The sequence below is a fragment of the Poromitra crassiceps genome (assembly GCF_964638095.1).
Source record: "Poromitra crassiceps genome assembly, chromosome: 21".
In the NCBI taxonomy this organism is placed as follows: domain Eukaryota; kingdom Metazoa; phylum Chordata; class Actinopteri; order Beryciformes; family Melamphaidae; genus Poromitra; species Poromitra crassiceps.
Window position 1 is genome coordinate 19,640,849 of NC_139638.1, and position 26,704 is coordinate 19,667,552.

At 41.2% G+C, this 26,704-nt stretch overlaps 1 protein-coding gene across 1 annotated transcript in view; it reads right to left on the bottom strand.

Annotated features, from left to right (window-relative positions):
- LOC310795318 (retinal Mueller cells isomerohydrolase-like) overlaps window positions 1–26,367 on the bottom strand; it is a gene marked incomplete at its 5' end in the record, with an annotated part of 37,765 nt that extends 11,398 nt beyond the window's left edge. The window contains one exon of the mRNA XM_083657368.1: window positions 26,163–26,367. Within this exon, the coding sequence (XP_083513494.1) occupies window positions 26,163–26,367 (205 nt within the window). The remainder of the gene's footprint in view (window positions 1–26,162) is intronic.
- Between the last annotated feature and the right edge of the window lie 337 nt (window positions 26,368–26,704).

Consider the following 26,704-nt stretch of genomic DNA (forward strand, 5'->3'; position numbering starts at 1 on the left):
TGTAGCATTTGACATAACGCAGCTCTAATATGTATTGATTTTACTTCTTTGAATTCTTGTATTTTATATTAGTATTTTTATTGAAAATTCCTCTTTTAGTTCAATGGCTTCCATGATGCAGTGACACTAAAATACTGAAAACCAATATAAAGAGCAGCTGTGTCGATTTGTCCATACTAATAATTTCTGGTATTTATTCAGAGTCACCGCCTCACATTACATGGAAATTCTATTAATTATAATCTATTAATTATTATTATTAAAAGTCATGGAAACGTTTTGAAATTTTATCCATGAAAATGTGTGGGAGCTCTGTTAACTCTGATCTGTGGTGGAGGGGGGATTTAGAGTGTCATGTATGTATGTAGATGTTGTTGTGCTTTGTTGTGTTGTCCTGTGTTTATGTATCACAAGAAACAATAAAAATTTATCCCAAATATTGCTATCTGTGCTAAATGTTTTAGTCCAAATGGAAACAATGGCCCTGTTTGAAACTGTTCCCTACTGCACAAATAGTGGACTAACATGTCCCCGCCCCCTTTTCTGTGAAAAAGCAAAAGACACTCGTCAAAGACTTGAATGTAAAATAGCAGAACAAAACAACACCAAAAGAAAACCACCAGTGTAACTACACCTAAACCCAGATGTTAGGTGGTGAATCCTGACACCTATAGGGTACTGAACAGGCCTTCTCTTATTGGCTGGTCTCTTTCCCCTGTGATGTCACCCTCTTGTCACAGTGTAATGGACAAGAATGATTGATGAATGGTTCATTATGCAGACTCAGAGGAAACCCAGCTTCCCAGTTTGAGTTCTATGATTGTTTTACTCATCTTAAAATGTAGACTATTAATTATTATATTAATAGAGAGAGAAAAAACTCAAATTGTGCATTTCCAGAAATCAGGAACAAGGAGAAGCACTTTTGATTTTCATGCTGGAGCTACAGTATGTCATTAGCATATAGCAGTTCATATAAATATCTTGGATTTACTTTTGATGAACATTTTATGTTTGGAGAGGGCATGTGTGTTGGCCGACACTGCTGCTAGAGCCCTGGGTTCAGTAATAAGTCAAGTGAAAACTTGTCAAAACCTTGGTTATGCTGCATTTTCAAAGCTTTATGATGCATGTGTGTCACCAGTTTTGTTTTATGCAGCTGGAGTTTGGGGAAGGAAGGAATTTTCCAAGGTGAATGACATCCAAAACCGTGCAGTCTGCTGCTTTTTGGACGTGCATACATTTGCACCTGTGTTGGCTTTTGAAGGGGACATGTGTTGGGAGCCTTCTTTGATCAAACAAAAAGATGAAATGTTTGTGGAACCGTCTATCTAATATGCCAGAGAGTAGAGTAGCAAAACAAGTGTTTAACGGGGATAAAGCACATAACTATCCATGGTGTAATGATATGAATGCTGTTTTCAGGGAAGCTGACCAGCAATTTATTTTCAGAAACAGTTTACGTTCTAGTGATCACTATATTAAACATAGGTTATTTCTTGACAATCAAGAAAAACGGGCTAATCACAAGTGGCTCAAACCAAAACTCAGAACATACATCCAAATTAAAATACGTATAGTCCAGAACCTTATGTTCCATTACGCCTGGATACATCCAGAAGATCTCTATGTGCCCAGGTGAGAACTGGTACCCTCCCTCTGGCAATCAAGGTGGGCAGGTTCAATTCTATTGCTGAGGATATATTGTTGATAATTAAACTTCAAACCCACATTTTCAGACTTGTCTGCTTCCCTGCAGCCACAAACAAACAAATCTCCTCCAGGTGATCCAATCAATGGCAATAGGAGGAAAATTAAACATAAAAGCAGTAACCAATAGTGCCAGGATTAAGGCCATGAAAAACATTTGACATAGAATGATGTAGCAGCCAGATTCAGTTGAATAGTCTGTCATGTCTCTCTGCTCCCATCTACTGGATCCTGCTAGCACACACACACTATGGGGTTTGTCACAAGACAAGAAGAGCAGCAACTGGTTGAACTGAGAATAACAAGGCTGTGTCAAGATCACAGACATTTCCACTGCAGGTTCATTGCTCATGATCGTCACGTGCAAATAATCCTGTCCCACTGACCTCTGAACTCTGCACTCATTTCAATCTTTATGTTCCTACTTTAGCTCTCATGTCATCCAAGTCAGGATCATTTCTGGATATGTATTGTCAAGTTGTTGTTGTTTTTGCAGCGGTTTATGGTTGTTTAAATATGTAATAATATATTTACTGATCCTGGGCTTTATGAGAGTCTGCCTGTGTGTGTTCGCCCTGACGCAGGAATTTAACCCTGTTTATATATTAAAAAAAACACCCTAAATCCCTAAAGATCCTAAATGAGGCCATGTTTGATGTGTGAGATAGCTATTAGAAATATGCTGTCCTTTGTTTTCCACCACCTTTCTTAACAAGGTTGAAAGGTGCTTTACAATAACATGAGAAGACATCTGTTTGAAATAAAAACAGTAAAACATTGAATACAAATAAAGGAATAAAAGAGCAAGAAGTACAGGTGTGATCAATGGAAGGAACTAAATTGAAGCAGAAAAGGCCCACACAATATGAACAACATAAACATAAACATACACACGCCTGACACACTTTTCTCTTCACCAAGCAGATGGAATCACTAATTTATGGCCCTGATATCAGGCTCAAAGGTCTGGAGTGGATGGTCTTGATATCAGGCTCAAAGGTCTGGAGTGGATGCAGCATTTAAACGAGCTGCACAGCCTGCAGACTGAAGACAAGCCGAGTCCCTCCTGTGTGAGCAGCATGGTGAACTGCAGTGTGGAGACGCCCTACGCCCAGGACTTCATGACAGGTAGGAGGACTTCATGACAGGTAGGACTGCATGACAGGTAGGACTTGATCACTGATGACATCATCAGTGATGTCATCAGTCTGAACTATAGCCTCAGCCTTAGGGCAATCAGTACTAGGCCAATTAGGGCAATTAATCTGCCCTAACTAAAAAATCCAGCTCAATCAGTTTCAGCCCGATCGCACGTAAAACGGCATAGCTGTGGCAAACAGACAGACAGAGTCCACATTGCTAAGTTTATATATAGATAGTGATGTCAGAAAGATATGATGGTGCAAGTCCATGTAATGATTTAAATGATAACAGCAGCACCTTAAAGTCAGATGGTTTGAGTTGGGAGGCAGTGGGAGATTAGGATTGGAGTAATGTGATAACATTTTCTAGTTCTCCTTAGTATTCTCATCTAAGTAGACTAAAATAATGTAACAACACAGGCGAGAACCTGAGGTCTCCAACTTACAAGCCCAACAATGTTGGTTGTCATGGTAACCATGTGACCCGGACGTGTGACATGTGACACCCTCATCGAGGACGAGCGCGTCCGGGTCACATGGTAACCATAACAACCAACAACAACATTCCTGGCGAAGGACCAACGTGCTTCGTTTATCCACCCAGACAACACCCCCCCCATAGCCAAAGCTATAAAAAATATAAAATTAAAAATACAATGGGCTACAGCACATAGGCCTACCCCCCCCCCCCCTCCCCAGGCCAGCCGTTTGTTCCAGGCGCAGTGAAGTCCCAACAATCTACAAAAACATGCAATAATCTAGAATCATAGATAAAAAGTTGAATACACAGTAAATAAACCCAAAAGTAAAGGGTTAGCCTTCCCAATGGCCAAGGGCAGCATCTGTTATTCTGGCTGAGGCGGGTGGTCAGACAGACAAATAACATTTAATGCTTTGGTGCGATGTAGGATTTTGTCTTTCAATATCCTCGTTACAGCCTCGCTTGGTGTTGTTGCTTCTCACAGGAATGTGTCCCTGTTATGTAACAAGAGAGCCCAACATGAGCGTCTGGCCAATCCCGGCGCACACACACACACACACACACACACACACACACACACACACACACACACACACACACACACACACACACACACACACACACACACACAGCTCCCCTCCGACTGCTCGGCTTTCTTCTTCTATGCCGCAAGGCATTCTGGATATTGTGGTGGTGACGCGTGTTGAAGCTCCTATGCACGAGAGTAACGTTAGCAGTAGCCTAGCGTATTATTTCCACCTTATACTTTCAGATGGTTAATTTACAAGCAGAAGACTCGTATGTGCGGGTGATATTATCGCGAGTATATGAAGTGGAAGCGGGGCGGGACTCCGTTAACTCAGAGGAAGAAGAAGACTTAATGGACTCAGATGAATGCTTTAGCTGTGAAGCTAACGTTAGCTGTGAAGCTATTTATTGGAGCTTAGAAAGGTAAAGTTGGTCACAGTTCAGGAGGAGAAGTTCCAGTCTGTCACTGTGTGAACATTAAAATGTCTAAAGTCCAGAAGCTGAGAGCTGTGGTGAAGCTGTGTCGGGTGCAGTGGCCGTTACACAGAGAAGCCTTGCCTCCAGACCTCCAGCAGCTGTTGGTTAAAGAAGAGGTTCCCGCTGAGCAGCAGGAGTGGAGCCCCAGTCTGCACCAGGAGGACCCAGAGCCCCCACATGATATTAAAGAGGAACAGGAGGACCCAGAGCCCCCACCTGATATTAAAGAGGAACAGGAGGACCCAGAGCCCCCACATGATATTAAAGAGGAACTGGAGGACCCAGAGCCCCCACATGATATTAAAGAGGAACAGGAGGACCCAGAGCCCCCACATGATATTAAAGAGGAACAGGAGGACCCAGAGCCCCCACGTGATATTAAAGAGGAACAGGAGGACCTAGAGCCCCCACATGATGTTAAAGAGGAACAGGAGGACCCACATGATATTAAAGAGGAACAGGAGGACCCAGAGGGCCCACACATTAAAGAGGAACAGGAGGACCCAGAGGGCCCACACATTAAAGAGGAACAGGAGGAACTATGGATCAGTCAGGAGGGAGAGCAGCTTCAACGGCCGGAGGATGCTGATGATATCACCAAGTTCCCATTTTCTGTTGTCCCTGTGAAGAGTGAATATGAGGAAGAGAAACCTCAGTCCTCACAGCTTCATCAAAGCCAAACTGAGGAGAACAGAGAGACAGAGCCTCTAGCCAGCAGCTCAACTGAACAGATGAAAACAGAAGCTGATGCAGAGGACTGTGGAGTATCAGATCCAGCTAGTAATTCACAACCAATTAGTGATGACAAGACTTCAGACTCTTCTGAGACTGAAGACAAGGATGATGAATGCATGGAAACTAGTGAATCTCAGTCAGGTTTAGACTCACAGAGACACTTGAAGACACACATGATAGTCCACACAGGTGAGAAACAATTTATTTGCTCAGTCTGTGGTAAAAGTTTTGGTCGTAAAGGAACCTTGAAGTTACACATGATAATCCACACAGGAGATAAACAATTTAATTGCTCAGTCTGTGGTAAAGGTTTTGGTCTTAAGCAACACTTGAAGATACACATGATAGTCCACACAGGAGATAAACAATTTAATTGCTCAGTCTGTGGTAAAGGTTTTGGTCAGAAAGGAGACTTGAACAGACACATGATAGTCCACACAGGAGATAAACAATTTAATTGCTCAGTCTGTGGTAAAGGTTTTGGTCAGAAAGGACACTTGAAGTTACACATGATAGTCCACACAGGAGATAAACAATTTATTTGCTCAGTCTGTGGTAAAGGTTTTGGTCAGAAAGGACACTTGAAGTTACACATGATAGTCCACACAGGAGATAAACAATTTATTTGCTCAGTCTGTGGTAAAGGTTTTGGTCATGAAGGAAACTTGAAGACACACATGATAGTCCACACAGGAGATAAACAATTTAATTGCTCAGTCTGTGGTAAAGGTTTTGGTCAGAAAGGAGACTTGAAGAAACACATCATAGTCCACACAGGAGATAAACAATTTAATTGCTCAGTCTGTGGTAAAGGTTTTGGTCATAAAGGATCCTTGAAGTTACACATGATAGTCCACACAGGAGATAAACAATTTAATTGCTCAGTCTGTGGTAAAGGTTTTGGTCAGAAAGGAGACTTGAAGAAACACATCATAGTCCACACAGGAGATAAACAATTTAATTGCTCAGTCTGTGGTAAAGGTTTTGGTCGTAAAGACTACTTGAAGACACATATGATAATCCACACAGGACATAAACAATTTAATTGCTCTCTCTGTGGTAAAGGTTTTGGTCGTAAAGGAACCTTGAAGTTACACATGATAGTCCACACAGGAGATACACAATTTAATTGCTCAGTCTGTGGTAAAGGTTTTGGTCGTGAAGGAAACTTGAAGACACACATGATAGTCCACACAGGAGATAAACAATTGAATTGCTCAGTCTGTGGTAAAGGTTTTGGTCGTAAAGGAACCTTGAAGAAACACATGATAATCCACACAGGAGAGGCACAATTGAATTGCTCAGTCTGTGGTAAAGGTTTTGGTAATGAAGCACACTTGAAGAGACACATGATAGTCCACACAGGAGATAAACAATTTAATTGCTCAGTCTGTGGTAAAGGTTTTGGTCAGAAAGGAAACTTGAAGACACACATGATAGTCCACACAGGAGATAAACAATTTATTTGCTCAGTCTGTGGTAAAGGTTTTGGTCATAAAGGAACCTTGAAGACACACATGATAGTCCACACAGGAGATAAACAATTTATTTGCTCAGTCTGTGGTAAAGGTTTTGGTCATAAATCAACCTTGAAGACACACATGATAATCCACACAGGAGATAAACAATTTAATTGCTCAGTCTGTGGTAAAGGTTTTGGTCATAAATCAACCTTGAAGAAACACATGATAATCCACACAGGAGATAAACAATTTAATTGCTCTCTCTGTAGTAAAAGTTTTGGTCGTAAAGGAACCTTGAAGTCACACATGATAGTCCACACAGGAGATAAACAATTTAATTGCTCAGTCTGTGGTAAAGGTTTTGGTCATAAATCAACCTTGAAGAAACACATGATAATCCACACAGGAGATAAACAATTTAATTGCTCTCTCTGTGGTAAAGGTTTTGGTCGTAAAGTTACCTTGAAGAAACACATGATAGTCCACACAGATGGGTAAAGTCCTTGAACGTTTAGGAAAAGTCATAACATTTTGTTGTGTGTAATGAAATTGTTGCAGTAATCTTCCTGTGGATAACCTTCCATGGAATGTAACATGAGGGCAAATGTATTCTCTGTAGCATTTGACATAACGCAGCTCTAATATGTATTGATTTTACTTCTTTGAATTCTTGTATTTTATATTAGTATTTTTATTGAAAATTCCTCTTTTAGTTCAATGGCTTCCATGATGCAGTGACACTAAAATACTGAAAACCAATATAAAGAGCAGCTGTGTCGATTTGTCCATACTAATAATTTCTGGTATTTATTCAGAGTCACCGCCTCACATTACATGGAAATTCTATTAATTATAATTTATGAATTATTATTAAAAGTCATGGAAAAGTTTAGAAATTGTATCCATGAAAATGTGTGGGAGCTCTGTTAACTCTGATCTGTGGTGGAGGGGGGATTTAGAGTGTTATGTATGTATGTAGATGTTTTTGTGCTTTGTTGTGTTATCATGTGTTTATGTATCACAAGAAACAATAAAAATTGATCCCAAATATTGCTATCTGTGCTAAATGTTTTAGTCCAAATGGAAACAATGGCCCTTTTTGAAACTGTTCCCTACTGCACAAATAGTGGACTAACATGTCCCCGCCCCCTTTTCTGTGAAAAAGCAAAAGACACTCGTCAAAGACTTGAATGTAAAATAGCAGAACAAAACAACACCAAAAGAAAAGCACCAGTGTAACTACACCTAAACCCAGATGTTTGGTGGTATAGCCTGACACCTATAGGGTACTGAACAGGCCTTCTCTTATTGGCTGGTCTCTTTCCCCTGTGATGTCACCCTCTTGTCACATTGTAATGGACAAGAATGATTGGTGAATGGTTCATTATGCAGACTCAGAGGAAACCCAGCTTCCCAGTTTGAGTTCTATGATTGTTTTACTCATCTTAAAATGTAGACTATTAATTATTATATTAATAGAGAGAGAAAAAACTCAAATTGTGCATTTCCAGAAATCAGGAACAAGGAGAAGCACTTTTGATGTTCATGCTGGAGCTATGTCATTAGCATATAGCAGTTCATATAAATATCTTGGATTTACTTTTGATTAACATTTTATGTTTGGAGAGGGCATGTGTGTTGGCCGACACTGCTGCTAGAGCCCTGGGTTCAGTAATAAGTCAAGTGAAAACTTGTCAAAACCTTGGTTATGCTGCATTTTCAAAGCTTTATGATGCATGTGTGTCACCAGTTTTGTTTTATGCAGCTGGAGTTTGGGGAAGGAAGGAATTTTCCAAGGTGAATGCTATCCAAAACCGTGCAATCTGCTGCTTTTTGGGCATGCCTACATTTGCATTTGTGGTTCAGTGTCTTGCCCAAGAACACTTCGACATGCAGACCGGAGGAGCCGGGAATCGAACCACCGACCTCTTTTATCCAAAGCGATTAGTCGACGACCCGCTCTACCTCCTGAGCTACAGCTGCCCCTGGCCGTCCTACCTGCCACCGACATCCGACCGCTTCAGCTCATTCAGAACGCTGCAGCCCGTCTGGTTTTCAACCAACCCAAATTCTCTCATGTCACTCCCCTCTTCCGGGACCTTCACTGGCTTCCCATCTCGGCACGCATCAAATTGAATGAATGGTTTATTTTGGCTCATATGAACCACAAACAAAATGTAACAATTTGTGTGAATATACAGCAAGAGAACATCAGCATACATGTACATATCAAACCATTTCACACAAATACAATTTATACAATCAACGACCGAAAAAAGGAATAGGCTGAAGCCAAGGCTTATTTTTTGCCTATCCTGTATAATCCATTAGAAAAACCCAGAATATCTGCAACAAAATAAAGAATAGAAAGAAAGACAGAATTTACTGTAAATTATAATCCTGAATTATTTTACTTTTTAAGGCTTTTTTAAACCTCAACAATGATGTACACAATTTCAAATCATCACAAAGGCTATTCCATAATTTAACTCCCAAAACTGAAACACATTGAGATTTGACGTTAATTCTCGCTTTGCATGTTTTAAAAATGCATAACCCTCTTAAAGGCCCATTCCGTTGGTTTTGGCGAGAAATAAATGTGCACAAAGTGTTTATTATTGGCACTGAGTGAATGCGCCTTGACGTCACTTAAAAATGGCGACCAGGGGCGTTTCTCTCCGACCAGCCGTTCAGAAGATACATGGAAAACCGCAGTTTCGAAGTGGATAGCATCTCCCGCCACAGCTAGAGGATGTGACGTCTCGCGCGTTCACGTCGAGCTTGCCTCTTGTCCTACGCTAACAGGAAATGGCTGAAGTAGCTTTTAACGTTACGCTCGTCGCTAGCTGCTAGCTAAAGGAAACAACAAACACAGACTCCAGAAAAAGTCCAGACTAAATAAATAAATATTTATCTAATGAAGCCCGTCTGGCCAGACAGCAGCAATGTGACCGACATCGGGGGGAAACTAGAGTCAGGACTGTGTTTTCGGTTCATGAAGGGAACTTGCTGCTTGTAGCTAGTGTAATGTGGTTTTGACCAGATAACGTTAGCTGCTTGCTAATGGATTTTCAAGATTCAAGATTTTTACTGTCACTCCGTAGTACAAGTATCTGACCACCTGGTCAGAAACTCTGCTAACATTACCGTCTTGTGTTAAGTAATGCAACCCTAACGTTACTACCGTTATGCTTATGGTCATGGAACATTATTGTTTGACTGCATTTAGCTGCGGTGGTGATTCGTTAGCTTGATGCTATACGCGGCTAACTAATAGATTTAGCTATATTTATAGAAATTACCACCAGCCCCACTAATAACGTTACTGTCTTGTGTTGATAATGAATCTAACAGTCGGAAATATGCCTAACGTTAGCCTACTGTCTGTTATGCTTACGGTACATTGTTTGACGGTAGGCTACCGTACATACAGGGGGAGCAGGCTATTTCCTGGCTTGTGCTAACATGAGTATCCACTTCCCGCAGCCAGCAGGCTCTGACTGCAGTGGGACTGCACATACTAGTAATGTTAGCTTGATGCTAATCGCGGCTAACTAATATTAATTTACATTTATAGAAATTACCACCAGCCCTACTAATAACGTTACCGTCTTGTGTGGATAATGAATTTAACAGTCCTAAATATGCCTAACGTTACTGTTATGATTATGAAACATTGTTTGATTGTTCAGTTTGGTCAACTCCAGGCATTACCGTACATAAGGGGAGCAGGCTATTTCCTGGCTTTTGCTAACATGAGTATCGACTTGCCCGCAGCCAACGCAAGCCAAAACACGACCAAACATGCCACAATAACGTCCCCTAATTCATCCAGAATCCTTCCTGGGCATCTCGAGGCTGATCTGACCGATAAATTGTCCAGGTTGCCGTTTTCAAGTGACTTTTATGAGTTAACGTTACAAAGCAACGAACAGCTCTGCTGTTGCCAGGCAACTACTTGTGCGCGTGCGAGTATGGTGCCCGCGCGTCAGCTCGTTCACACGCTGCCTGCAGTTACACTAACGGCCACCGGCGTCAGTAATAGTGAGTTTTGACGGATTGGGCCTTTAAATTATAATTTCCTTCTCTTAATTAAAAAAAAATGTTGAATACAAACTGGAAGGCTTTTGCTCCTAACACGGAAAACAATTTCTAAAGTTTTTATATACACAATATCTACAGATTTTAAGGTGCAGGACCTTATGAATAGTGGATTGGTCGATTCGAGGTAACCAACTTTATTTATTATTAAATTCAAGAGACTGGTGCTGGCCTGCAGGGCAGTCTACACCAGACAGCTCCTCTGTACCTGCAATCTATGGTCAGGTTCCAAACCTCTCACCGCTCCCTTCGCCCCTCCTTCGCTACCGGGGCTCAAAAGTCGCTCATCCCGATCGCGACTCTTCTCGTCCCTGGCGCGATATTTATTTTCGGATGATGGCGAAGGCTATGCGAAGGCATAACCCGCCCCTCTCTGCCTCTGATTGGCCTAGCGTCAAACTTCCATCCAAACACATTCGCTTGGCTATCTTTACATCTCTTTCTACAGTCTGTGGTCAGACCGTCAGACTCAGTGGGTCATACAGACAGCACTTACGCTTGCTAGCCTGTATGAAAGACGCCAGTGAAAAGAAATATCGCGTCCCTGGCACCTCAATGGTGGAACGAGCTCCCTCCTATGGTCAGGACGGCCGCTTCACTGCCAATCTTTCGGCGAAAACTTAAAACACACCTTTTCAGGCTCCATCTGGGCCCTTTTTGAACTAACATTTCTCTCTCTCTCTCTCTCTCTCTCTCTCTCTAAAAAAAAATACTAACTAAACTTTACCACTATTTCCTTCAGAAGTTGTAGTTGTCATAGACTGTGTTGCATAGTTGATTGCTCTATTGTTGACAAAAGTGTGTTATTGTAAGTCGCTTTGGATAAAAGCGTCTGCCAAATGACGTAATGTAATGTAATGTAATATATATGGAGACATTTGACCTTAATTATGAGCGGTAAGCTGAAATCATTGGGGAAACTGCGGGCAGCAAGTTCACCTGTTGTTGTTTGGCAACTCCTGGTAGTGCACTCCTAAGGGAACTATTTTTTGTTGGCAGAGACAAATAACAGACAGAAAGCATCTGTTGTCTCAAATTACTTTAAAATGTAATTATTTCTTGGTGAATAGCTTTGTTTACATCTGTACAACTGTTGTATAAAAGCAATATCACACTCGAGGTCGTGCTGTTTGTACTCTAACATCGTCACAGCTGTGAATATCTTTGGCACTCAGGCTGCGTCCTCGTGCCTACGAACGAATCGTAGCTGTGACGATATCACAGTACAACAGCCCTCCCTCTCGTGTGATAGTGCTTAAAGGGACAGCTCACCCTAAAATCCAAAATTACATGTTTTTCCTCTTACATGTAGTGCTATTTATCCATCGACATCGTTTTGGTGTGAGTTGCTGAGTTTTGGAGATATCAGGCTTGGAGATTTCTGCCTTTTCTACAATACAATGGAACTGGATGGCACTCGGCTTGTGCTGCTCAAAACGGCAAAACTCAACAGCAATGTCTGTTTCCAGAAATAATGACCCAGTTACACAAGATAACACAGACCTAGTTGTGAGCAGTTTCATGTAGGAACTAACTAGTAGCTAGTGGGTGTAGTTCGGTCTAAAGAAAATAGTTCCTACATGAAACTGCATAGAACAAGGTTTGTGGATTATCTTGAATAACCGGGTCATGATTTCTGGAAAGAGACATATTGCTGTTGAGTTTTTCAAATATATGGTTTTGTCACTTCGACCACCACAAGCCGAGTGCCATCCAGTTCCATTGTATTTGAGAGAAGGCAGAAATCTTTAGGGCTGATATCTCCAAAACTCAGGCAACTAACACAAAATGATCTAGGTGGATAAATAGCACTACAGGTGAGAGGAAAAATATGTATTTTGGATTTTATGGTGAGCTGTCCCTTTAAGTGAAGTTTGTCTTACAGCCCATCACAGCATTATGGCTTCTCTCCAGTGTGATGAGGCTAGCCTGAACACTTTCTGTGAATGTGTTGTTGATGTACTGCTAGGTCACTTGAGAGACTGAAGCTGCCCTCACATTGGTCACAGGAGTACGGCTTCTCTCCAATGTGAATGTGTTGATGTGTTTTTAGGGCACTTGACTGCGTGAACCTTCTCGGACATAGTTCACACCAGTATGGCTTCTCTCCAGTGTGAATGCGTTGATGTGTTTTTAGGTCACCTGACTGACTGAAGCTCCTCCCACATTGGTCACAGGAGAATGGCTTCTCTCCAGTGTGAATGCGTTGATGTCTTTTTAGGTCACATGACTGACTGAAGCTCCTCCCACATTGGTCACAGGAGAATGGCTTCTCTCCAGTGTGAATGCGTTGATGTATTTTTAGGTGACTTGAGTGGTTGAAGCTGCTTCCACATTGGTCACAGGAGAATGGCTCCTCTCCAGTGTGAATGCGTTGATGAGTTTTTAGGTTACTTGAGTGGCTGAAGCTCCTCCCACATTGGTCACAGGAGAATGGCTTCTCTCCAGTGTGAATGCGTTGATGTGTTGTTAGGTTAGTTACCAGACTGAAGCTCCTCCCACATTGGTCACAGGAGAATGGCTTCTCTCCAGTGTGAATGCGTTGATGTGTTTTTAGGTCACCTGACTGACTGAAGCTCCTCCCACATTGGTCACAGGAGAATGGCTTCTCTCCAGTGTGAATGTGTTGATGTGTTTTTACGTCACCTGACTGACTGAAAGATGTCCCACACTGCAGAGAGCTGTGGCGTTTTGGTCTGTTGGTGTCTCTCTGTTTCATGGAGGAAGATATAAAGGATATAAGTCATTACTCTCTCTGACAAAGTATTTTATGATATGAAAGCATATGCTGACAGATAAACATATCTTGTTGTATGTACTGTGTAACCAGTGTTGGGGGAGACACATTACAAAAGTAACACATTACAGGTAATATATTACTTTTAGCAGTAACACAGTAATATAACGCCAATAGGATTTTGGTAATATTATACCAGTTACTGTACTATGTCAAGTAATGGGAGTTACAACTTGAAACTGAGCTGCTGTCAGCTCCTCGTTAGGGTGCATTGAGTTACATTATGATGCATTCATCTACTCAGTAAAGTCAAGTATTGAGTGAAGGTCAATTATAACGTTATGACTTCACACAAAAATATTAGAGGGAATTAAGCCCTGTTTACTGTAACTTCCTACACTATAGTTCTAAGCAGCTTATAATAATAAAAACTACTAATGCCAAGACTTTATTTTTTATTTTGATCAAAGCACATATTTAAATAAAGATACAATCATTTCCTAATCAAATTGTGTTTTTGATGCAAATAACCACTATAGATGACAATAACAAAGTAAAAGGATAACATTTAGAACTGTGGACGGTTTACATTGACTTTAGGGCGGTTGACATTCTTTTTTGGGACGGTGGTGTCGTTCTGCGGTTATTTTGGTGAAAGCAAAAGTAGTGTGATAAGTAACAAGTTACTCTACACAGACAATAATATTGTAAAGTAACTTATTACTTTCAAAAGAAAATAACTAGTAACCAACACTGTGTGTAATTATCAGAAAATTGCACATCATAAAATAAATGGCACGTTATATTTGATTTCATCCAGACCTGGACAACAGCAGCAGCTTTGCATTGTGAAATATCATATAGGAAGAACCAAGCCAACAGGCTAATGTTAGCAAAGTTAGCGAGGGAGAGAGAATACTTAGTACTCATTCTGACATACAGTACAACAGGGATACTCAACTTGTTTTGCCCAGGGGCCACTTTTGCAAAATGGCATTAGGCCAGGGCCAGTTAATATACAAACATTAATATACTTTTTTCTGTAGCGGGGTTTTTGGGGTGTCAGCCGGAGTTTAGTCTCACAATTTTGTCCACACACGATAGATAGTTAGTTAGTTAGGTTAAGTTAAGTTATAGGCTACATACTGTAAGTGCCTGGGTGGAGAGCAGACGGCCATATTTGACAATTTAGCTGGAGTTCAGTCAAACTTTATTTAACATTAGTTTTCATTGTGAAGTAGAAAATGGTTGGGGGGCCACTCTTCACCCTATCGCAGGCCGCATCTGGACCCCGGGCCGCAAGTTGAGTATCACTGCAGCACAACATCCTATAAATAGGCGAGCTAACAGATTACATTGACCAACAGATTCTAATGTTCTCACCTCTTGTGAAGAAGTCATCTTTGTCTCTTGATCTCTTCCTCCACCAGATCTCTTCCTGCCAATCAGCTGTGACATAATCAAACAGAGACTGTTGGTAAGACAGGGAACACAATGATGATCATAACAACACTGTGAAATCAGTGTAGTGGAGTAGAAAGTATAAATATTTCCCTCTGAAATAATAAGTAGGAAGTATAAATTGACTTGTGTCCACATTCATGCACAGGTTAATGTTCGGCCCAGAGCAGCCGCAGAGGAACGAGTCAGGAAGAGGAAGCCACCCCTATCTGACTTATTTCCTGTGTTGAAATAGACTAGGCCTACAGCCTGTGTGTTGAAATAGACTAGGCCTACAGCCTGTGTGTTGAATTAGACTAGGCCTACAGCCTGTGTGTTGAAATAGACTAGGCCTACAGCCTGTGTGTTGAAGTAGACTAGGCCTACAGCCTGTGTGTTGAAGTAGACTAGGCCTACAGCCTGTGTGTTGAAATAGACTAGGCCTACAGCCTGTGTGTTGAAATAGACTAGGCCTACAGCCTGTGTGTTGAAATAGACTAGGCCTACAGCCTGTGTGTTGAAATAGACTAGGCCTACAGCCTGTGTGTTGAAATAGACTAGGCCTACAGCCTGTGTGTTGAAATAGACTAGGCCTACAGCCTGTGTGTTGAAATAGACTAGGCCTACAGCCTGTGTGTTGAAATAGACTAGGCCTACAGCCTGTGTGTTGAAGTAGACTAGGACTACAGCCTGTGAAACACGGACTGTGTTTTGAAGTGTGACTTCTCTAGATGATAAATGATCTCACATGCTGACATGGCAGCCACTACACTACAGCATGTCTGACAACGTACACTATGTTGGTGACGCATTATTTACTGTCCTCTTCTCTTTCCGTTACAAGTAGGCAGTGTTGGGCAAGTTACTTTCAAAATGTAATGTACTACATATTACTAGTTACATTCATTTGAAAGTAATAAGTTACTTTACAATATTACTGTCTGTGTAGAGTAACTCGTTACTTATTACACTACTTTTGCATTACTTTTACCAAAACAGCAGCAGCAGCGGAATGACATCGCCGACCCAGAACCATCCCGAAAAATAATTTCAACCGCCTTGAAATCAGTGTAAACAATCCAAAATTCTAAATGTTATTATTTTCCTTTGTTATTGTCATCTATAGTGGTTATTTGCATAAAACACACAGTTTGATTAGGAAATGATTGTATCTTTTTTAAATATGTGCTTTGATTTAATCAAATGTAACTCAATTTGTAACTTGAGTTACTTGACAAAGTAACTGGTATAATATTACTGAAATCCTATAAGTAATAAGTTATATTACTGAGTTAGGCTACTGCTAAAAGTAATATATTACATGTAATATGTTACTTTTGTAATGAGTTACCCCCAACACTGCAAGTAGGCCTATTGTTATGTGTGCTTCTACAGAAAGACAAGGATACATCAAATACTAGATTTACATTGGTGTCATATACAGATGCAAATGACTCAGCATAACAATGTAAATTAACTCTTATTACATATATGATTGAAATGGATATGACTTACATTTAGCCGCCCGCACAGATAGAAGTGACTAAGCAGTCAGCAGACCAAGCACACCACTTCTTCTTCCCCTTCTGCTTCTTCTTCTTCTTTTAGGTTTGATGGCGGTTGGCAGTGATAGAGTTTTAGTCACAAGAAACCCAGGCGTGTTCGTTGAATGGGAGGAAAACAGCGAGGCTGGAGACTAGGACACAGTCGACAACAGACAGGTGGATAAGGTTAAGTGCACAGTGACACACGTTTATTTAAGACTAGCAGACATGAATGGTTATATCAAAGCATATATTAAAATTGGTACAAGTCAGAAACAATTGAATAAACTCTTAGATACTGATACCCAAAGTTGTTCAAGTCCAGAAGATCTATTTCAGGCTTCAAACTATCGTCTGTCAGCAGTGACCTGTCATACCTCAACACAACAAGTGTCAGGGGATGAAAGGATGCCTCATCCCACACTGAGATTTTGTAGGCTACAGTAAATGTGAGTTTCTGATTGGTCCTGAAGTGGAAAGCCAGGAGGAGTCACGCACAGGGTGTAGTTATTGCGTAACCTATGTGCGAATAGAAATCACGCGGTGTCACACTCACACACACACACACACACACACACACACACACACACACACACACACACACACACACACACACACACACACACACACACACACACACACACACACACACACGCACACACGCACAGACACACACACGCGTACGCACACGCACACACACACGCGGCAGCTGCTGCTCTGACGTCACCTCACCAGGAAGTAGTGAAACCTGCAGAAGTGTCCTCCTCCACTACTCTGTGCCCTGCAAGCAAAGGTAAACACTTGTTTTCTTGCATGTGTTGATGGACTCTCTGTTTATGCTGACGTGACTAGCGCTGCATTTACCGCAGTGTTGTTATTTAGCTATGCATACAGCACGCTGCGTGAAACCGTTGTATGGAACTGGATAACCTAGCCGTCTGTGTTTGGCAAAACGAACTAACTTACTAATTATTACGATACAGACAGTCCACTCCATATCGTAGCCTAGGCTACCTCTGAGTTGCTACTGCTTCATGCAAGCCTTTGTTTTATGATTTACGAAGGTCATGTCAGATAAAAAACTACAGGGTAATGTTAACATTTGATACCAACACTCTGGCCAAATTAACCAGTTTTCCATCAAACATTAGATCTGTCACATGTTTAAATTATTATTATTTGTTAATACAGTAATATGATTACCACCAGTGGCAGTCGATTATGATTCATTGTCATGCTCTCCAAAAAACCGAGCCATAGCCTAAAAGTTACACATGAATTGGAAGAAATTGTTCTGGACACCTCATAGAAATGATCTAAGCTGCAAAAAATTATTTTACAATTAGTTTGTCGTAAAACGCTACTTTGCCTGGACTATATGTTAATATAGTGATCACTAGAACGTAAACTGTTTCAGAAAATAAATTGCTGGTCAGCTTCCCTGAAAACAGCATTCATATCATTACACCATGGATAGATATGTGCTTTATCCCCGTTAAACACTTGTTTTGCTACTCTACTCTCTGGCATATTAGAGAGACGGTTCCACAAACATTTCATCTTTTTGTTTGATCAAAGAAGGCTCCCAACACATGTCCCCTTGAAAAGCCAACACAGGTGCAAATGTATGCACGTCCAAAAAGCAGCAGATTGCACGGTTTTGGATGTCATTCACCTTGGAAAATTCCTTCCCCAAACTCCAGCTGCATAAAACAAAACTGGTGACACACATGCATCATAAAGCTTTGAAAATGCAGCATAACCAAGGTTTTGACAAGTTTTCACTTGACTTATTACTGAACCCAGGGCTCTAGCAGCAGTGTCGGCCAACACACATGCCCTGTTCAAACATAAAATGTTCATCAAAAGTAAATCCAAGATATTTATATGAACTGCTATATGCTAATGACATAGCTCCAACATGAACATCAAAAGTGCTTCTCCTTGTTCCTGATTTCTGGAAATGCACAATTTGAGTTTTTTCTCTCTCTATTAATATAATAATTAATAGTCTACATTTTAAGATGAGTAAAACAATCATAGAACTCAAACTGGGAAGCTGGGTTTCCTCTGAGTCTGCATAATGAGCCATTCATCAATCATTCTTGTCCATTACACTGTGACAAGAGGGTGACATCACAGGGGAAAGAGACCAGCCAATAAGAGAAGGCCTGTTCAGTACCCTATAGGTGTCAGGCTTCACCACCAAACATCTGGGTTTAGGTGTAGTTACACTGGTGCTTTTCTTTTGGTGTTGTTTTGTTCTGCTATTTTACATTCAAGTCTTTGACGAGTGTCTTTTGCTTTTTCACAGAAAAGGGGGCGGGGACATGTTAGTCCACTATTTGTGCAGTAGGGAACAGTTTCAAACAGGGCCATTGTTTCCATTTGGACTAAAACATTTAGCACAGATAGCAATATTTGGGATCAATTTTTATTGCTTTTTTGTGATACATAAACACATGACAACACAACAAAGCACAAAAACATCTACATACATAACACTCTAATCCCCCCTCCACCACAGATCAGAGTTAACAGAGCTCCCACACATTTTCATGGATACAATTTCTAAACTTTTCCATGACTTTTAATAATAACAATTAATAGATTATAATTAATAGAATTTCCATGTAATGTGAGGCGGTGACTCTGAATAAATACCAGAAATTATTAGTATGGACAAATCGACACAGCTGCTCTTTATATTGGTTTTCAGTATTTTAGTGTCACTGCATCATGGAAGCTATTGAACTAAAAGAGGAATTTTCCATAAAAATACTAATACAAAACACAAGAATTCAAAGAAGTAAAATCAATACATATTAGAGCTACGTTATGTCAAATGCTACAGAGAATACATTTGCCCTCATGTTACATTCCATGGAAGGTTATCCACAGGAAGATTACTGCAACAATTTCATTACACACAACAAAATGTTATGACTTTTCCTAAACGTTCAAGGACTTTACCCATCTGTGTGGACTATCATGTGTCTCTTCAAGGTTCCTTTACGACCAAAACCTTTACCACAGACTGAGCAATTAAATTGTTTATCTCCTGTGTGGACTATCATGTGTCTCTTCAAGTCTCCTTTCTGACCAAAACCTTTACCACAGACTGAGCAAATAAATTGTTTATCTCCTGTGTGGATTATCATATGTGTCTTAAAGTAGTCTTTACTACCAAAACCTTTACCACAGACTGAGCAATTAAATTGTTTATCTCCTGTGTGGATTATCATGTGTGTCTTCAAGGTTGATTTCTGACCAAAACCTTTACCACAGACTGAGCAATTAAATTGTTTATCTCCTGTGTGGACTACCATGTGTAACTTCAAGGTTCCTTTACGACCAAAACCTTTACCACAGACTGAGCAAATAAATTGTTTATCTACTGTGTGGACTATCATGTGTGACTTCAAGGATCCTTTATAACCAAAACCTTTACCACAGAGAGAGCAATTAAATTGTTTATCTCCTGTGTGGACTATCATGTGTTTCTTCAAGGTTGCTTTATGACGAAAACCTTTATCACAGAGAGAGCAATTAAATTGTTTATCTCCTGTGTGGACTATCATGTGTGTCTTCAAGGTTCCTTTACGACCAAAACCTTTACCACAGACTGAGCAAATAAATTGTTTCTCACCTGTGTGGACTATCATGTGTCTCTTCAAGTGTCCTTTCTGACCAAAACCTTTACCACAGACTGAGCAATTCAATTGTGCCTCTCCTGTGTGGACTATCATGTGTAACTTCAAGGATCCTTTCTGACCAAAACCTTTACCACAGACTGAACAATTAAATTGTTTATCTCCTGTGTGGACTATCATGTGTGTCTTCAAGGTTCCTTTATAACCAAAACCTTTACCACAGACTGAACAATTAAATTGTTTATCTCCTGTGTGGGTTATCATGTGTGTCTTCAAGTCTCCTTTACGACCAAAACCTTTACCACAGACTGAGCAATTAAATTGTTTATCTCCTGTGTGGACTATCATGTGTTTCTTCAAGGATCCTTTCTGACCAAAACCTTTACCACAGACTGAACAATTAAATTGTTTCTCACCTGTGTGGACTATCATGTGTGTCTTCAAGTGTCTCTGTGAGTCTAAACCTGACTGAGGTTCACTAGTTTCCATGCATTCATCATCATTGTCCTCAGTCTCAGAAGAGTCTGAAGTCTTGTCATCACTAGTTGGTTGTGAATTACTAGCTGGTTCTGATACTCCACAGTCCTCTGCATCAGCTTCTGTTTTCATCTGTTCAGTTGAGCAGCTGGCTAGAGGCTCTGTCTCTCTGTTCTCCTCAGTTTGGCTTTGATGAAGCTGTGAGGACTGAGGTTTCTCTTCCTCATATTCACTCTTCACAGGGACAACAGAAAATGGGAACTTGGTGATATCATCAGCCTCCTCCGGCCGTTGAAGCTGCTCTCCCTCCTGACTGATCCATAGTTCCTCCTGTTCCTCTTTAATGTGTGGAGACTCTGGGTCCTCCTGTTCCTCTTTAATATAATGTGGGGGCTCTAGGTCCTCCTGTTCATCTTTAATATCATGTGGGGGCTCTGGGTCCTCCTGTTCCTCTTTAATATCATGTGGGGGCTCTGGGTCCTCCTGTTCCTCTTTAATATCATGTGTGGGCTCTGGGTCCTCCTGTTCCTCTTTAATATCATGTGGGGGCTCTGGGTCCTCCTGGTCCAGACTGGGGCTCCAGTTCTGCTGCTCAGGGGGAACCTCTTCTTCACTGATTAACAGCTGCTGGATGTCTGGAGGCAAGGCTGAAATACACACATACACAAAGAGTGAGCATAAATCAAATAATCTCATTCCCCTAAAAGCAATTTAAGAACATTTCCACTGCATTGGACAACTCCACAATTTTTGACCCATTTCCTGGTTAGTTTAAAACAACGTAAAGGCAAGTCTAAGAAGCACGCACACTAGATTTTGTGTCATTCTGACTTCTTCATAAGAGCACCCAAGGAATTATGGGAAATTGCAGAATATGCCAACAGAAAAAAGAAAAAACCTAAGTGTCTCGGATGAGACGAGTTTCCAGCATTTACTGAACGTGTCAAGTCAGCCAGAATGTAGGTCTTCCGCTTTAGGGCTTTCAAAATAAAATCCTTAATATAACCTTAATATAAATTTTCAGTAATGCTTTACAGCAGGCAGTGTTGCGCATGAACACACTAAATGAGCACCGTTTATTGAACAAGCTCATATTTTGGTGAACCCGTGAGCTGAGCGGATCCTTTTGCAAATACATGAAACGTACAGTGAGCGTCATTAACTCCTGCGGGAGTGAACGGCGCTTTTCCTGTTGTTTCCTCACTCTCTTACCTTCATAATTTATTTTTGAAAGCCTTAAAGCGGAAGACCTACTTTTACATTGTGGTTGACTTGATGCTCGTGCACTAAATTAAAAAAAAAAGGGAATAAGAAATGAACTGGAAGTTAATTGAACTGCTCATTTTTGGGCACTGTGAACTTAGTTCAACATTTAAAATTATGAACATGAACAAGTTCATTAGTGTGAGCTGAACTTTCAGTTAGCTCTTGGGAAAGTGTGAACTTGCACAACACCGACAGCAGGGGGTGCCTAATAGGTAGATTGTGATGATCTACCGGTAGATCTCGGTAACCTTGCAAGCAAGCTGGATTCTCTCATTTGTGAAAACAAACAATACCGCCCCCATCTGGCTATGTCAGGTTAAGATCTCGGGCCATCAATAAGTAGCTCGCCAAAGGAATCGTTTTTTTTTTTTTTTTTACACACAAACCCCATCCCACTCATGTATAGCTAACTCAGTACCTACAGTATTTAACATGATACACATTATTAAATAATGTTAGATAAATAATATAATACTGTTAAAATGTGCTAAATATGTACTTGGGAACACAAGGGGAAACGAAGTAGCTCGCGACTAGTTTTATTTTTTGCCTGGACACAGTACATAATGAGGCTGTAGTCAACGCTGTAAGTGATGAGCCCCTTAGGGTTTCAGGAGACTCCAGAGATATGACAGTCCAGGTCCCAAAATTCCTCATGGAACCTACTCGCTCCTGGACATCAAGTTGAATTTGGTGGTGGCACAGGAAACTCGCATACAATTGACACAAGTAAAGAAGTTATTGGCCTGAGGTGGAGGGTCTGGACTGGAGAGGTGTCTTTGGCCTGAGGTGGAGGGTCTGGACTGGAGAGGTGTCTTTGGCCTGATGTGGAGGGTCTGGACTGGAGAGGTGTCTTTGCAAATTGGGAGAGTATGACATCATCACTCGATCTGTTGCAGTGCAGAAAATCATGTGTGAGGAATATGAAGACATACAACATGATTAACACCTCTGGCACATCGTGAAGAACGTTAAGAAACGACTGCTGAACTGCCACAACGAGGAGCAGTTTGAATGGATCAGATTCAGAATCATCACAAACCACCTCTGGTTTGCTCACGTACAGCGTTGAGTACAGGCTCATGGTGTAACTGTCCAGGCATGGTTAACCTCTGGGGTGACATATGACTTCTATCTGTTGAACCACTGTCTTTTTGAGATGGTTTCCAGACCAATGCTGTCACACACCTCCATAAATGGATTGCACTCATTTCCGGTCACAAATGCAGCAGCAGGGACAGAAACATTGCATTTCCACTATTCCTCTAACTAAAGGCTGAGAATGCCACATATACTTATGGCCATCAATGCATTCTGTGCTCATACTAAGGCCAAAAATCCAATCGTTTTTTGGAGACAGTTGGTGGCCTCACCAAACATTTACCACAACCTTCCCAATGGCACACACGAAAGAGCTTCAACCATTCTCCAGACACAATACTTTTTCCATCTAGTGAGACAGGTTCCTCATCCTCATCACTGAGACTTCCATCTTCATCATTGATGCTTCCTTCACCACTCAGCTCAAACTCATCATCATGGGCATCATCTTGACACTCTGACATTAAGCTTTCTCCCTCTAAAGCTGGCTTTATACTCGCTGTGCCGCGAAGGGCGCGGGGGAGGAGCGAGGGCCGCCCGCAAGCGTCAAATGACGTCAATGTGTTGGGCGCGACCTCCGTAGGTCGCCCACCGCGTACCTGAAGATTTTTCTCACAGCGCGACCTCCGCACGGCTTCTCTCCAAACATGGAGAGCCACTGAGCCCTGAACACTGAGCTGTGTTTTCGCCACATTTCTTGACCCATGTGGTAGAGGCTAAACTTTGACTTGCAACTGTTCGTTTTTAGCCATTTCACCAAGTAAATGTGTTGTGTTGAGAGAGATTAAAAGCAGAACAGAGTAGGCAATCAGGGGCTGAGAACTGAAACGGCTATTCAGTAAAAACAAGGTTGGTGATTCATTCATTTGCTGATATACGGTCGTTTGAGAGTGAAAGCGCACTCAGTACTGCACATAATAGCGTTTCATTGCGACGTTTCACGGGCTGTTCTCGCTATTTTACCATTGTAGAATGTAAATGCTGCCATTCTGAGTATAAAAGCATTTGCCCCAGCAGCGCGAGGTCCGCACGTGACTCACGGAGCTCTGCCTCGCGGAGTCTTGCTCGAGTATAATGAGCCCTTTAATCTTCACATTGCTCACTGCTAAGGTGCACGTCTGGCTGAGATGATGGGGCCCTAGTTGGAGGGAGCTGGCATTTCACAGATGTACAGTATGAATGTTTGTTGTTTATTACTTGGTTGCTTATTATGTCATCTGTCAAAGTGCCTGTGCAGATGTACTGCTTATTGCCCCCCTCTTCTTTATCCTGCTCAAATGCACCATTGTGGGTGCTGACACTGACGGTCAAGGTGCTGACACTGACGGTCAAGGTGCAGACACTCAAGGTGCAGACAGTGCCAGTCTCCTTGTCTGTCTCTGGGAGCTTGCTGCTTGCCACCAGCTGCATGCATGCCAGCCTAACCTGTAAACTAGGGCTGTGCAATGAAATGGATACATACGGCAATATATCGCGATCATTTTTTTCTGCAATACCGTATCGATATTTCAGAAAAATATCGTGATATATCTCCATATTTATTTTTTTCTACAACCGTGTGTTCATTGACACAATAAGAATACTTTTTATTTTAGTGCGTTCAGTAACACACTCAACACTAGTGGTTTTCACTCAATTTGTCCACTAAATTATCAATATAAAGTGATGTACATATTATTACACTACCTGGGTGGTACACAGCGAGTTGTATTTTCTAGCTCTATTTTTTTTTTTTTTTCAGTAAATTATGTAGAGTATTGCAATATATCGCAATATGTATTGTATCGCAATGTATCGTGATGCAATCATATCGTGACCCATGTATCGTGATACGTATGGTATTGAGAGGTCCTTGCCAATACCCAGTCCTAGAACATGAAGTTACTGTATGTAAGTACCCAAACAACATTGACAGCTTTGTCATGAAAGACTTTGTACTTAGATCCTGACTAACTTATTAAAGCATATTAAATAATAATATACCTAAACTACATTTGTTGTGTTGTTATTCTTACAGTAACCATGCATACTGCATAGTATTAATAATTGTGTCCGTGTTGTAATTGTGTTTTTAGTTTCTTGTCCATGTCTCTGGTGCTGGTTGAATCACTACAATTACTTTTGGTATTTTATCATGATACGGCGATATGATGTGTAAACACTGCTGTTTTTTGTGCTAGCAATATGGTACTTTACAATACACACAGCTCATTGGCTGTTTTTATCATTTGATTGTAATCACCTGTTAACAATAACCTGTTATTGTCCTACCAAGATGGCCATGTGATGATGTAAGAGAATATGAATTGGTGAGGCAGTAATCACAAGCATGTGTGTTGATTACTGGCACAGAAGCAAATCGTTTTTGACCATCATCATCGTCGTCATGTGTAAGCTGGTCATATGCAGTGTAGAAGCCAGGGTACAGAATGTAGCAGCAAGAATCATATCTGCAAATGTAACTATTTATTCCCCTCACTGCTATCTTCAGATATCTGCACCAATAAATCCATAAATAATAAGCTGTGATGACTTTTTTCAAACATCTTATATTGACAATAGAAATTACATGGCGACAAGGCAAACATTAATACACACAAAAAACTAATCACAAACAAAGACATCAGACAGACAATACAGATTCCAATAAACAAAGAACACAAATCAACAGTTTTTGCAGCATCAGCTGTGATCACCTTCTCTGGCTGAGGAATCAAATGATGTGTAGGCTATGGTGTTGAATTAGCCTACATGAGTTGAATATACTTTCCACTTCAGGCCTGGATGTTTATATTATGTGGTCATTCTTGGATTAGATTAGGCTAGCCTTCATTTTGTTATAGAAATCTTTAGGGTTGGAAATGTGTGTAGGACTGATGGTGATTAGTTAACTGCTGCGGGGTTCGCATTTCTCGGTGGTAAGTGGCGTCACGCTGATTTTTTTTTTCTTTATTGTCATGGATGCTGCTACATAATCATTGATTTGAGTGGAAATAATTTCAGTAAATCGTGTTAACTTCAATGACTCCTTCATTTCCGGTTTAAGAAGTGGTTAGCCTTATAAGTGGGCGTACCTTAGCATGATACCTTGAAGTGAGCGTACCTTGAAGATAAGGTTTTATTTTATAAACCAGTGGCCGGAAGTCATGCCTTCTTATTGTGTCATGTTTAACTTGACGCTGCTCCTAGTAGGTAGCTAGCTAAGCTAGCTACGGTTCGGACGGGCTAACCTGCTCTGTGCAGCTTCACTTGGGGTTTCATCAGGACATCGAGCAGCTTCCTCCGGCGGTGGATCTCCTGCCCTGACCGCTGAACTTTGTCTTCGTACTCCGCCACGGTTTCCTCAAACAGCCTGAAAATCTCCTGCGCAGCCGCAGTTGGCCGCGCTCGGTGACCAGCAGCGCTCTCAGCTCATCCGGCGGGATTCCAGCAGTTTCTTTTCCTTTTTCCAACAGCAGCAGAAAGTCTTCAGCAGCACAGCTGATCCGCTCCTGTACACACAGCCTCAGCATCTGCACGGCCCCGCTGCTACAGACATTTTTACTCGTTTCTGATCTTTCTGATGCAGCACTTTTAGCATTCCTTCCGCCAAACAAAGGCAGCAAGACATGGATGTAATGAGAGCAAGACCCGCTAGCGACAACAGTAGGACTTCCTGTCGGACTTTTTCAAAAATAAAATAACAGTTCTACGCAAGTCTTCTTCTTCTTTGAGTTTGTATGGGGGTTGCCATCCTTCAATGTTGCATTACCGCCACCTACTGGATTGCTAAATCTATATAGCGCAAGTATCAATAAAAACTGTCCATCCAAAATGCTCCCATTCACCATATTATCCATACGAAACCCA